Raw genomic sequence first — 12,940 nt, 5'->3', positions numbered from 1 at the left:
GCCCCAACAGGAATGCAGCCAGGACAGGGCGGCCCCCATGCACATGACTCTCTTTCCTGAGTTTTCTGGGGATGAAAAATCCACAAGTCCTAAGTCGCGAGGACGGGAGGGGCAGACAGGGAGCAGTGGCCACCCCATGGCATGGCTGACACATGGGTGTCCGTGGTTCACATGGGGAGATCGAGGCCCCAGGGGAGGGAGAGCAACCTGGAGCTGCTGCGCCCGAGTCTGGGGCAGGAAGTAGGGAGAGAGATGAGCAAAGGGGGGGCTCAAAGACACGGTGGCATCAATCCTCAGCTCATAAAGCTCTCAACCCCCGAGTGGCCAGCTAGTGGCAGAGGACGACGGCCGCTAGGGACCAGAAGTGTGTGCAAGGAGGCGTGAGGCGGCAGTCCCTGGAAGGTGAGACTTTTAGATTAACGGTCAGTGAATGACAAGGCTGGAAACACCTTTTGGACCTGGGGACCATGGGGGCTGATGATCGCGCTGGAGCTGGGGAGCAGCCACTGCAGGCCAGGAGGGCTGGACCTATGCAGGACACAGAGTGGGGGGAGGGCTCCCCAAGCTAGAGCCCCACCTTCTGCCATCAGGCCCCGGGACTCAGGAACCCACCTGCTGCTGCTGCTTCGTGGTCCTGCTCTTGGGGAATCCTCACATCACTCAGACTAGAGCGTTCTGGCTACTGTAGATGCCCATGCGGGCTCTGCAAGATCAAGGTCAAGGTCAACGCATTCCCATCTTCCCGAGGTTTCCTTGAGGCTCCTCCTCATCGTCCCCCTCCGCCCCCAGGGTAACCTCTGACTGGGTTTCTGTCTCCGAGGATTCTCTGTGCCTCCTCCCAGACTTCTAACTGGAGTCACAGTCGTCTCTGTGTCTGCCCCCTCCCTCAGCGTCCTTTCCAGCCTCATCGCGCTGGTGTCTGCTGTGAGTGCTGTTCCAGCAGACGAGGTGCATGGCTCACCCGCGCGCAGAGAACCCCCAGCACCTACTCCCTGGGGCTCCGCCGAGCCAGCCTCTGACATTCGTATAGATCATTCGATTAACCTGTGCGTCTCCCTGTAGAATATGAGCCCAGCAACGGCCTCACAGTCCCGCCCTGCTCACCTGGGGTCGAGCGCGCACCTGCCACGGCGTGCTTGCTCCAGGCCATCGAATTACGGGGCCTGGCAGAGCGGCGGATGGGGTGGGGCGTGGAGGTTGAGCTTGGGGTGGTTTGCTGCTGTGGAGACCAGAGACAGGAGGAGCCACCCACAGGGCTGGCAGGCACAGCTCGTAAAAGGAAAGGGACCTGGAATAAACTTAGCGTGCCCGGGCCTCCGCCCCCCATTTCCTGTCTCCCTTCCTTCCTTCCCCGCCGCCAGAACCCAAGTCAGCAGTCTGGTTTCTTAGCAGCACGATCTTCTGGAGCAAGTGGTCCGGCTTTCTGAACCTCAGTTTTCCCAGCAGGAAAGTGGGTCATTACTGTACCCACGTGACACGGTTGTGAGATCTTGCAGATAAAGGTGTTGATGAGCGGGGCGAGGTGTGGGCCCAGCCCTGCCGTCTCCTCTCCTCGCTGCGGCCTGTCTGTCTGTCCTCGCACCTGCTCTCGAGGAGAGGGCGGGTCGCCCTTCCCAGTACCTGGGCTCCCCTCAGCAAGCAGGGGTCCCCAGGGATGACTTGGGCGGGGGGGATTCCAGATGCCAGCGCGGGCCAGCAGGAGTGAGAGTTTGGGGAACATGGGGTTCTGGGGGACATGGGGTTCCCCCAGGTCCCCACTGTGACAGAGGGCAGAGTATTAGAAGTAAGAGGAAGGCCTTCTGCTTCCACCCAGATTCAATGTCACACCTCACACGTGAACCTCACGCATGACCTGGGAGGGTGACTTCTTTCTCAGGGCCTGGGGTTCCTCTTCTGTAAAATGGGGAGGATATTTTTTTCCCAGGCTGCTGAGGGGACCTGTGGAGACATGCAGATCTGTGCACAGATGAGTGGGAGACTGAGGCAGGAAGGAGGAAGGGGCAGGTGGCAACGGGCAGGCCCACCGCTGTCACATAGGAGCTGGCCTTGAACGGCGAAATTTGAAAATTCATATTTCCAGAATTGTGTGGGCCGGTCACGTGAAAACCAGGTTACCTAAGTTACATGAAAACCAGATTCTCAAAACTCAAAATTCATCATTTTCTTGTCATCTGTTACCACCTCGACTATGGTCTGTGCCCTGGGTGTTTACAGTCTCTGTGTCACCTACTCTATAAGCAGATGTTCGGAATCAGCCAGAGGCGCACATACAGCAGGAGAACCGCAAGTGCTCCAAATCATGCTCATCCAAGGAGCTAAATTTATGGGTGCTCCACTGGTTTGGGGGGGCCCTGCTAAACCACTCTCCTTTGTCTCCAAAGACCTGGAGGAAGACACCCGGCTTCCAGTGGCCTAAGTGCTGGTGACAAGCGCCCCCTGGTGGCTGCCTCAGGCACCCTGGGTGGCACTGACTTGTCCTGTGCCGTGGGGACCTGCTGCTGAGCAGGGAGGGGTGGCAGCGGGCTTCTTCCAGCAGGCAGACGGAAAGCAGCCCGAGCGTTCACCCAGCATCCTCACAGAGGCCCTCTGGGGGCCCTCAGGTGAATGTGGAGAACTGCTCCCTCCCAAAAGAAAGCGGAGACAAGACCCCTCGGGACAGACTGACCTCATGTCATGTTCCATGGGTCCCCAAGCCCGGGGTGTGGAACCCCCTAGCCAGCTTCTCTGATCACTCCCACAGGACACCTTTCTCCTGGTGCATCAAGCTGGGCCCTTCCCTGCCCACGTGGACGCCCTTCTTCCACACCAGGTGCCTGAACAACCTTCTTGAGTATCAAGCCAGTTCTAGAGCACAGGGGAAGGGCAGCCAGCTCTGCACTAGTCACACTCGGCCCCCCAAACCCCCATGCCTGCCGTGTCCCCCCCCGCCCCATTTCTCCTCTTCCCCAGCCCCTCTCTCCCAAGCTACAGTCCGTATCTCCCAGACTCAACTCTGAATGAATTTTTTGGCAGGTTAGACCCTGGACTGGAGGGTCGTTAGCTCCCGGAGAGGCTACTGGAGGGTGTTTTCCTGGACAAGAAAAACCTCAAGCTCCCCTGAGGGGAACTGTATTCCTCTCAGGGGGGCCCATCCCCTTCTCCCTGTGGAAAATGATTATCAGGCACTGGGGAGCACAAGGTCAAGGGCTTGAATCCTTCCTCCCCTCCACCACTGAGACGATGAAGAGAGAGGACGAGCTTGTTGCCAGTCCTGTTTGCTGTCTGGGTGTTCTGACAGGAAAGGGGTCACCGTGGGCCCCACTGGGACAAAATGGCAAGTGCTGCTTACATCAGGCATCCAGCTGTCTTGGGGCATTTTCCAACATACACGACTTCCAGGGTGTGAGAGGGAGGTCTTCAGCACACGGACATCTGGTCGCCTGGCATGTGCATCAGCTCAGCAAACTAACAGAGCCAAGTCCGAGCCAAGGGTCACCTGGACAGTTTTATTAGAACTCAGCCACACCATTCGTGTACGATCACCTGTCAGTTACTGGGTTCACAGGTAGCGGACAGAACCCACAAGCCGCCACAGGGCGCTGGCGACCTGCCGAACCATCACTGACCTCTAAGAAAGAGTTTGCTGGGGGCGAACTCGTGACAGCTGTAAATCCTCCTGTGTGCGCGCTGGAGGCCATGGCTGAGCGTGTCCCTGGGAGAGGGGTGGGCGGTGTGAGTGGGGTCAGGCCTCTCGGGGACTGAGAGGACTAGGGGCATCTGGGAGGAGGACACCGACCTTAGAAGGGGTTTTAGTCTCCTAAAGGGGAAGGAATCTGATTCTGTCATGGAGACATCCTGATAAATTTCCCCCTAAGAGTCCTAAACTTGCTTTGGGTGCTCAAGGATGTACCGAGAGGCCCCCCCACTTCGAGACAGCACTGAAGTCAACTACTTGGCTAGTGTGGGGGGTTCCAGAAAGGGCTTGGCTTTCGGGGTCCGGCAGTGCTGGCCACCCCGCTCCTGCCTGTGTGCCCGTGGCCACCAGAAGAAACTGGAAGGAGCGTGGAGGCTCTGAGTCCTTCCTGGAGCAAGGAGGACTGCAGAGGGAAGCTTTGAGGAAGCCCAGCGTTAGAAGAAGCCCAAGTCAGCCAGGAGACCGGGTGTGGAGAGGACACAGGAGAGAGCACGGGCTTCTGTTCTCCAGGCCTGCCTGAGGGTCTACTCAGACCCATGAGGGGTGGCCAGCACCCTGCCCCAAAGACCCCCATCCCCAGGGGGATGCCCAGGGGCCTGCGGGCTGGGGCCCGGGTGGCCTTGGAGGGTGCGAGCAGGTGGGGGGGACTGGCTTAGGGCTGTGCAGTGGGGGTGCAGCTAAGGGAGGAAGCTGTGCAGGGTGAGGTCGTCCCCCTCGCGGTCCTCGCCGGGCTCCGCCTGCTTGTCCTGGCTCTTGGCTCTGGGCAAGCCCCCGTTGGCTGTGGTGGTGGCTGCAGGCGCCTCGCCCCCGTCAGGCAGCAGCGATGAGATGCAGACCATCTCGGTGGGGGAGTAGCTGCGCACAGGGTACATGTGGCTCTTGCGGGAGAGGCGGACGGCCAGCACCACGGTGCACACGAGGAAGATGGTGGCTACCAGGGCCAGGATGAGGATGGCCAGCAGGCACTGCTTCACGGGGATGTAGTCCTGGGCCCTCGTGGGGGCAGTGTTGGGGGTAGCTGTGGTCTCCAGGAGGAGATTCCACCTGTTTGTCCACTTGAGGAAGCTGTCAGATGACTTGCTGTCTGTCACAGTGCTTGGGCTCCTTGGGGAGGCAAGTTCTGTGGGGTGGGTCTCCGTGGCCGGGGCTGCTGTGGCAGCCGGCTCTGTGGACAGGGTCTCTATGGCGACTGACCCTGTGGGCAGGGCCAATTCTGCTGTGGACAGGGCCTCTGTGCTTGTGGATTCCGTGGACGAGGCCTTTGTGGCTATGGGGAGTGTGCTCAGGGCCTCTGTGGTGGCTGGTCCCCAAGACAGGGCCTCCACAGTGGTTGGCGCTAGGGAGGGAGTCTCCATCCGGGGAGGGATGGCTGTGGTCAGGTCCTCGGTCAGGGAGCCTGGCGTGACAGCCACCCCTTGGGTAGTCGCTGCCCCACTCTCATTCCTCATAATTGACGTGCCAGCAGAATCCCCTGTGGCCACCTCCAAAGTGGCTGGATCGGGAGTCCCAGGCCCTATAGAACCTCTCTGTGCTGACGTTCCCATCACTGCCAGGACACTGTGGGCGGGGACCGCAGTCATGGAGCTATTTTCAAGATCTTCAGGTATGTTCGTGCCTCCCGTGACACTGTCATAGTCTTCTTCTGAGTCCTCAGTCGAAAGAGGCAACTGTCTCCTGCCCCGGATGAGCAGAAGTCCTGGCGCTTCCGGGGACCTGTCCTCTCTGGCCTTCAACAGCTGAAGGCTGCTGCCAGGGCCCAGCAGGGTCAGCAGCAGGAGAAGTTGAGGGATCATGGCACCTGGAGGGACATATGGACAGAGGGACATGAGGACCTCTTCCCCCAGGGTCTCCCGCATGCTGTCCACTGCAACCTGGACTACCCTAGTCAGCGTGTCCAGTCTGGGGCAGGCACTTGGCTCAAGGCCCGCCTGGCACAGGGCAGACACTCAGGGAACAGCCATCATCATCATTTGTTGGCATTAATAAATCCACCTTGGGGCCCTCCCTGGTGGCGCAGCAGGTTAAAGCACAGCACTAAGAAGCTAAAGCCACTTCTGCATGAGTTCAATTCCCACCTGCCCCGGAGGTGACCACATGGCGCGGCAGACCTCTCCTGACCCACCCGCTGCTCCCCTCAGCAGTGTACTTCGTCGATCTGCCTATTCTGCTCCCCACTCTGTCTCTGGTGAAGACTCTCGCCGCCCCTGAGCCTCTGGACTGTACCCCAGTTCTGTATGCACACATAAATAAATCTTTAAAAAATAAAATAAAATAAATCCACCTTGGGAGACTTCCAACTCCCTCTCTAGAGTCCAAGAAACTTAAATCTTTTTAATAAATGAAAAGAAGAAATTTCATTTGCCTTTCTAGCAAAATGTTTGATATGTAAGCAGAAGAAGACATTGGGGTTTAGTAAGAAGACCTTTGAGCTTCTAGTTATATTAACTAGATGTCAGCCTCTCAGCTTCTCTGCACACATTCAGAATGGAATGTAGCGTGAGTCCAGAGCACCTGCACCAGCCCGTAGGCGGATCTGTCACATACATGGTCCATGGACGGGGTCTATAAACGAGGGGGGCCACATGGGATGACCTTCCAGGCTGGAGTTGGAGCTTCCCAGAGGCTAGCCCTGACCTCTCTCTCCAGGGCCCTCTGTTCCTTTGGCAATTAACCTGGCTCCCACCCCACACAGCCTGGCCTGGCCCTCAGTCTCATCCTTCTCAGCGGGGGCCAGCTCCTTTGCTGTGTCCTTCTCACACAGAGAGGATGTCAGTGCCCACCCTGCAGACCACGGTGAGGATGAGAAGAGGTGATGCCCGCAAGGCACTCAGGCCTTTGCCGCCATCACCGTCTCCAGCAGAGGGCAGCCACTTTTGGTTTTGCAGCAAACTCATCACATGAGTCCTCGAGGGCCCAGAGCCATTAGCTGCACTATCAAGGTCCAGGGAAAACTTGGTCAGAACAGCCCTGCTCCCCGGGCGCTGACTGTCACCTTGTGACTGAATGGGGAGGGTCACTGTGGCCTTCAGCCTCCTGACCAGGCAACCAGGAAGGGCAGTGGACCCCTCCCGAGCCCTCACTGCCCCTTCCTTCTTGGCAGTGTGAGTGCGCGAGTTCTCCTATTTTCTTCCTGGGGCTCTGGGGGCCCCGGGACACGCCCTTTGGCAGGTGCACCTAGCATGGTGTCTCCTCAACAGTCCCCAACCCTGTCCTTACTTCATGTGACCGGAGCACAGAGCAATGACTCATCATTCTTGAGTGACCAAATTACCGGCCCCATGGTGCGCAAACCTGATCTCACCTGCTTCCCATGTCAGTTAGAGTTAGAATTTAGAGTTGTTTTCTCAAATGACAGTTTAATCATCTCTTCTCTTACACCAAACAGGATGCTATTTGCTCCAGGCACCGTTGGCCGTCACAATGACCCTCATTTTACTGAGAAGGCGTGAGGCTCAGAGAGGTGAAGTTACTTGCCCAAAGACACACAGCTGGTGAGTGACAGAGCTCAGATGTGAACCAGTGAAGATCCAAGAGGGCTTGGGGGAGGGGGGAGACTTGGCGTAACTGAGGGGACAGAAGGAGCAAAGTCTGGCAAGGGAGTTTAACTTTATGTAGGTATGGCCGTGATTGGGGACCCAGATGGCAGAGGGAGGCCAGGGTAAGACTAAGGAGAACTTGAGTGTCCAGGAAGGCCAGCCCATAGGCACCAGGTGCCATGACGAGTACAGGACCAAAAGCAGAGATTATAGGGTCAGTCAAAAGGATGTTCAAGTCGCAATTCTGTCCCATACAAGCTGTCTGACCCTGACACATATCATTCATGGCCTTCCGAGCCTAAGTTTTCTCATCTACAAAATGGGATAACAATGCCGATCCCATAGGGCAGTTGGGAGAATGTAATGAGATGATGGGCTTGAAAGTTCCAGGGTCACGGTAGGTAAATGTGTCACTCACACACGCACAGCCGCTCTGCCTGCCAACCTGCCTTATGTCAGCACGCTGCTTTCAGACATATAGTTCCCCGCGGGAGGAGTGGAGGGCCCAGGCTTGGCCCTCAGCCATGCTTTCCTGAGTGATTGGGGTGGGAGGGGACTTTATAAAGAAGCCTCTAGCTCGGAAACTCATTTCATAATGACGACAAGGCTCACACCTGCTCGGATGGTTCTCAGTTCCTGGAAGGCAGAGCCCTGAGCACTTCCTGAATGCAGAGAGAGAGGCAGCAGGAACTACAGGCCTGGCCTGCCTGTTCCTTGGCAGGAGGGGGAAACTGAGAGTCCCGCTGCTGTGCTCTGCGGCCCGGAAGCTGGGCAGGGGATATGGAGGGCACCGGGGTCTCCTCCCTAAGGGGGCTCTGTTCCAGGCTGCTGTGGTCTCTCCCGCAGGAGACTGCCTGGAGCGCCCAGAGGCATGAGTCACCACGTTGTTCGGACACTTCCCAACTGTGCCTACTTTCTAAGCCTCCATCCCCACTGGCTTGGAGCACAGGGTCTTGCTGTGCTCCCTGAAGTGTGCTGGTCAACGCCCACGCTCCCCTGTATACACAGGCGGCCTGGGCTGGAGGAGAGACCCCCCACCCACCCAGGGGACCCAGAGCAGACCCCTTCACCTTCCCAAGCTCGGCTTCCTCATCACAGAACACCCAGGAGGACTGAATCAGATGCTGCAGGAACTGCCCCTGTGTTGACATCCTGCAGCGGGCGACGTGTTTGGGGGTTCTCTCGGGAGGTGGTGACAGAAGAGCAGAGGAAAGGGAGAGCTCAGATTGAGAGAGGGAACAGAGATAGTGACCTCCCCACTTCCCCCTTGTACAGTGAGGGAAGCTGGGGAACCTGTCGGGGAGCCAGGATCTCCCTGTCTGTTGAAAAAAGATGGGGTACACTGGGGAAGCCCAGTACTCCCGGCCTGGGTCTGGCTAGGGTGACCAGCTCCTCCTGGATGGTCCCTGTGTCTGTGCTGCAAACACTGGGTCCCCATAGCCAGGGCATGGGGCCTGAGGCCTGCCATCCCGAGGGGGCATAGCAGCCTCGCACCAGTGCACCAGGCCACCGGCCCGACAGGAAGGGCGCTGGCTCCGAGGCGCTGGCTTCTGAGGCCACACAGGAGAGGCAGAGCAGGTGCTGTGTGGCCAGTAAGATCATCAGGCCTTGCTGTGTGGCCAGTAAGATCATCAGGCCTGAATGTTGCTCAAATAAATGTCATATAACAAAAAACGTGGTCTTCCAAAGACCCCAGGAGGACAGCCAATTCATTGTCCCCCTGGGGGGCCTCATTTACCTCAGCTCCAGAGCCCCCTGCTCCAGCCTGGGTGAGATCAGCAAAGCAGGCAGCTGGTGACGACACTTCCTGCAGGCCCCGCCCTTTGCCTCTGCTCTCCTGGGTGCAGAGAACAGCCCTGGGCGCAGGGGCCAGGCAGGCCCTGGAGGGCAGTGGCCACATCCTATTTGTCACTGCTTGCCTAACCAAGTAGGTCAGGGAGCCGTTGCCCGTTTCCTGTCTTCCTCCCTCAAACCATTTGCTTCTCTCCGAGCCCCACCCTGGCGGGCTAGTAGAAGACCTGCAGCAGCTCGAAGCCGGGCGTGGCCGCTGGGGCTGCTCCTGAGAAGTCTGAGGCTTCCCCACTCGGAATGTGGGCGCCCGAGGGTTGAGGGTCCCGCAACCTCAGACTCTCCCTTTCTCAGAGACGTCTCTGTAGCCGCAGTGTGCAGAATGTGAGACTTGTCCCTGAGCCGGCCCTGGGCTCCCCGTCCCTTGCCCCCTGCTGGCCCCTCTTAGCCCCAGAACCCTCATCTCACCCACCAATGCTCACGAGCATTCCAGTGTATGTACTGTGGAGTGCTGTGGTCTGCTACGTGAATGTCCAGGACTGGCCTTTGCCACTCTGATTTGTTTTACTATGCACCATTCCCTCCAGCTCCCTCCCTTTCGCTCAGAATGCCAACATTTCATCATCCCTCCTGGCCAAGCAGCGTCCGGTAGGCGAGCGAGCCCACGTCTCCCCCACCTGGCCTCTGATGCGTGGTCAGGCTGCTCCCCTGTCCTCGCTGTCAGAAATAGTACCGCGGAGCAGGCACCAAGGAAGCTTCCAAGTCAGCAAGTAGACCGAGGCCGGGGTACCCCCGCACCCCTGCACATCTAAACCCGGCATCCAGGGCGTGCGGGGCCCGACCCAGGATCGAATCCAACAACAAAGCAGCCCCGGCCCAGCTCTGTCACTGTGTGACCTCGGGTAACTGAACTCCCCCCACTGGGCCCCGGGTTCCTCGTCAGGAGCCCAAGGACGAGGGAGCACCCGCATCTCATGGGGTGGGAGTGGCTGGAGCGAAGTGGTCCGGGTTGAGTGTTTAAGATGGTGCCCAGCACGTGCTCCATAAAGGCCGCTGGGGTCGTTGATCGCCTGCGTTTATGGCCGTGTCTCACCGATACTCTGCGTTTATGGCCTGTTTCACAAATCCCAGCCCTGGAGAGCTCAACGCTCCTCTGGCCTTGACAATCAGAGAGGGCCGGGGCAGGGGGCCCTGTGCGCCCTGGGTGCACAGGCCATCCAGGCCTCGCTGGTGTGTGATCACAGGCATTGGGCACAGCGGACGGGCCAGGCTACCACGGGTCACTGGCCCCACAGCCTGCTCCTACTAACCTGACATGAAAGCAGGGAAACTGAGGCCTACTTGGAACCTAGGGTCACACAGCCAGTGAGAGGGGGAGCAGGAATGTGAACTGGGGTGGTCTCACTTCAGAGCCCATTGTCGTGGGCCCCCAACAGGATGAGCAATACCTCGCTCAGTCCCTAGAGCCAGAGCCTGAGGCTTCTCCACCTCTGCGGGCCACTCCCTCTGGTTAACTCCGTCCCACTGGCCCAGACACCCCAAGAGGCCGGGAGCCACAGTGTCTTGCTGCTCCTGCTAGTTCCCGGGGGGCTCAGCAGGTGGGGAGGCCTCAGTGGGTGCCAGGACACTCCCAAGGCCACACGAGCACTGTGGCCATCACGCTGGCTCAGCTGCCCCGGAGCTGTAAGGGGGCCCACCGGGTCCCCAGCACCACACCCTGCTCCAGGCCGGCACCTGACAGCACGGGCCCTGCTGTCCCAGGCCTTGGACATCATCATTCTGCCTGTCATCACCTCCTTTCATACCCGCCCCCCCACACACAAATCTGGGTTCTCTTCAGCTATTTTTTTCCCTAGACACCACCTGACCCCTTGAAATGTCAATACTGCACATAAGGGTTTTTGCGGACCCCCCCTCCCCCCAAGTCAGCATTCTCCTGTCAGTTCTGAATTTGCTGCCTGGAGGGGAGGGCTTTGCACAAACATTCAGCAAAATCAGCACCTCGTCATAGCATCACAATTGATGGTCAGCACCTGGTCACAGCATCACAATTGATGGTTTCTGAGGACCTGTGCAGACAAACGGATGGGCGCGCAGACTGACAGACCAGCGCACCTCACAGGCGCCCACGCCCTGCCTCCCTCCAGCCTCAGGCTCCACTGCCAACTTCCTGCTCAAGCTCTGCCAAGGGCCTGCGGTCACTACGGGACCCCCAGGGTGCGCCCAGCTCGGCCACCTCCCAGCCCAGCGCCACCCTAGGCAGCTGCCTCTGCCCTCTGCCTTCGGCCCTCCCAGCTAGATCAAGGGGGACTGCCCACCGGCCGGAGTCTGCGATGATGCGTGAGCCCCTCTGAAGGCTTCGCCCACCCTGGCTGAGGTCTCCAGGGGATACCCCTGGGCAGCGCACACAAATCACGTTTCTGTCTCCCTGGCTGCCAGCCAGGCCTCATAAGGGAAGCACTGAACAGAGGGTGCAACCCCCCGGAGCACCCCACAAGGAAGCTCTTAGGCCCTGGGCTGGGGTATGACTCCCGAGTCCTCCGCCCAGCGAGAGGCCTGACCCCAGGAGCTGGAAGCCAGAGAGGAGAAAGGTGGAACCCACAGGAGTCCAGGAGAGAGGAAGGCGAGCGCCAGGCGACCGGAGCCCCGATCGCTGTCTCTGGGTGAGGGGGCTGTCCACGGGGGGCGTGGATGGCGTGAGCCACTGCCTCAGCCGTCATCCCCCCCATCCTTCTTTCTATCCCTAAAACACCCCAAATTGATTACAAATTTAAGAGCATTCTAATTATTTTGATTCTTATTACCTCTAATTTCTCTCTTGCTGGCAGTAGTATTCTAATTCTAATATTTTACTCTGCTACAGACAAGTGTCATTTTTCTCAATTTTATAAAAACACAAACATAGGTTTGGAAGTGATGTCTCATGGCCCCACAGCCCCCGTGGCCCCCTCCTTTCCTGACCCCCCCAGCCCCAACACCAGTTCTGTTCCTGGGCAAATCCCGTTGCCTCAACTTCCCACCTAGGATCATTTTTAGGGAAGGGCTCGGAACTTTAATTCAGGATGCCCCAAACCAGAAGCTGCTGGAAAACCCCATGGGGAGAACGATGGGGCTGCAAGTGGAGAGAGGAGGATGCGGAAGACACATGGAGAAAGGCCAGGCACCCCAGCGTGACCCTGGTCCCCAGCCCGGGGCCCTCTGGGCTTCCCCCGGGGCTGCCTCCCAGAAAGCACCAGGGCCTGGCTGGGCCTCGGCTCACTGTCAGCCCTCCTGTCCCTGGGCCCCAGCCACTCCCTGTGGTTTTGTAAGCCCGGCACTTACTGTGCTCAGCAGAGCATGGGACAGCTGCCTCCTGGGCTCCTGCCTCTGCCGTAGTGACAAGGACTCAGCCAGAGCTGTGGCAGGCACTGCTGTGGTACTGCTGTGGTCCCGGACCCTGCCAACCCCCAACAGCCCGGTGGAAAAAGGAAGCGAGAATGTGGTTGCTCAGCCACGTGACGGCCCCCACCCCCTTGTTTGTGACAGTGTTGGTGACAGTAAGAGAATCGGAGTTGGTGGAAGGCAGGGACCCGCTGAGCCTGATGTCACCCTTGGATTCCGTAACCTTGAAAACACCAAGAACCATGTGGAAACTTTGAGGAGAGGGGGACTGAGGAGGGCCCGGCTAAGGCAGGCCACCGCAGAACTCCACCCATGAGGGGGGTGGGGGTGAGGGGAACCTTGCCCTGGAAAGAAGGGGTGACCACACGCTTCTTGCTTGAGGAAGGAATGCACACAGACCTTGGCTTGCCCAGATACCGGGTTTGCTACACCTCTAGGCGCTCAGGCAGGCGGTCAGTGCAGTCGGGGGCCTCTGTAGGGAGCCAGGTGGCCAGTGGTCACCAGTGGAGATTTTCAGAGTAGTTTCCCCGAATTAATTCCAACTTGTCAACTTGTCAACGTT

General features: G+C 58.7%; 1 protein-coding gene across 1 annotated transcript; it reads right to left on the bottom strand.

The window, feature by feature from the left end:
• Nucleotides 1-3,464: 3,464 nt before the first annotated feature.
• SELPLG (selectin P ligand) lies at nucleotides 3,465-12,414 on the bottom strand. The gene is made up of 2 exons (XM_004690685.2): nucleotides 12,319-12,414; nucleotides 3,465-5,471 (listed from the first exon to the last, which is right to left on the bottom strand). The coding sequence occupies exon 2, from the start codon at nucleotides 5,464-5,466 to the stop codon at nucleotides 4,351-4,353; it is 1,116 nt and encodes a 371-aa protein (XP_004690742.1). The 5' UTR covers nucleotides 5,467-5,471; nucleotides 12,319-12,414; the 3' UTR covers nucleotides 3,465-4,350.
• Nucleotides 12,415-12,940: the final 526 nt, after the last annotated feature.

The sequence above is a fragment of the Condylura cristata genome, unplaced genomic scaffold (assembly GCF_000260355.1).
Source record: "Condylura cristata isolate star-nosed mole 26May11 unplaced genomic scaffold, ConCri1.0 scaffold00029, whole genome shotgun sequence".
NCBI lineage: Eukaryota > Metazoa > Chordata > Mammalia > Eulipotyphla > Talpidae > Condylura > Condylura cristata.
The sequence above is the reverse complement of the archived record's forward strand: the minus strand, read 5'-3'. Positions and strand labels throughout refer to the sequence as shown.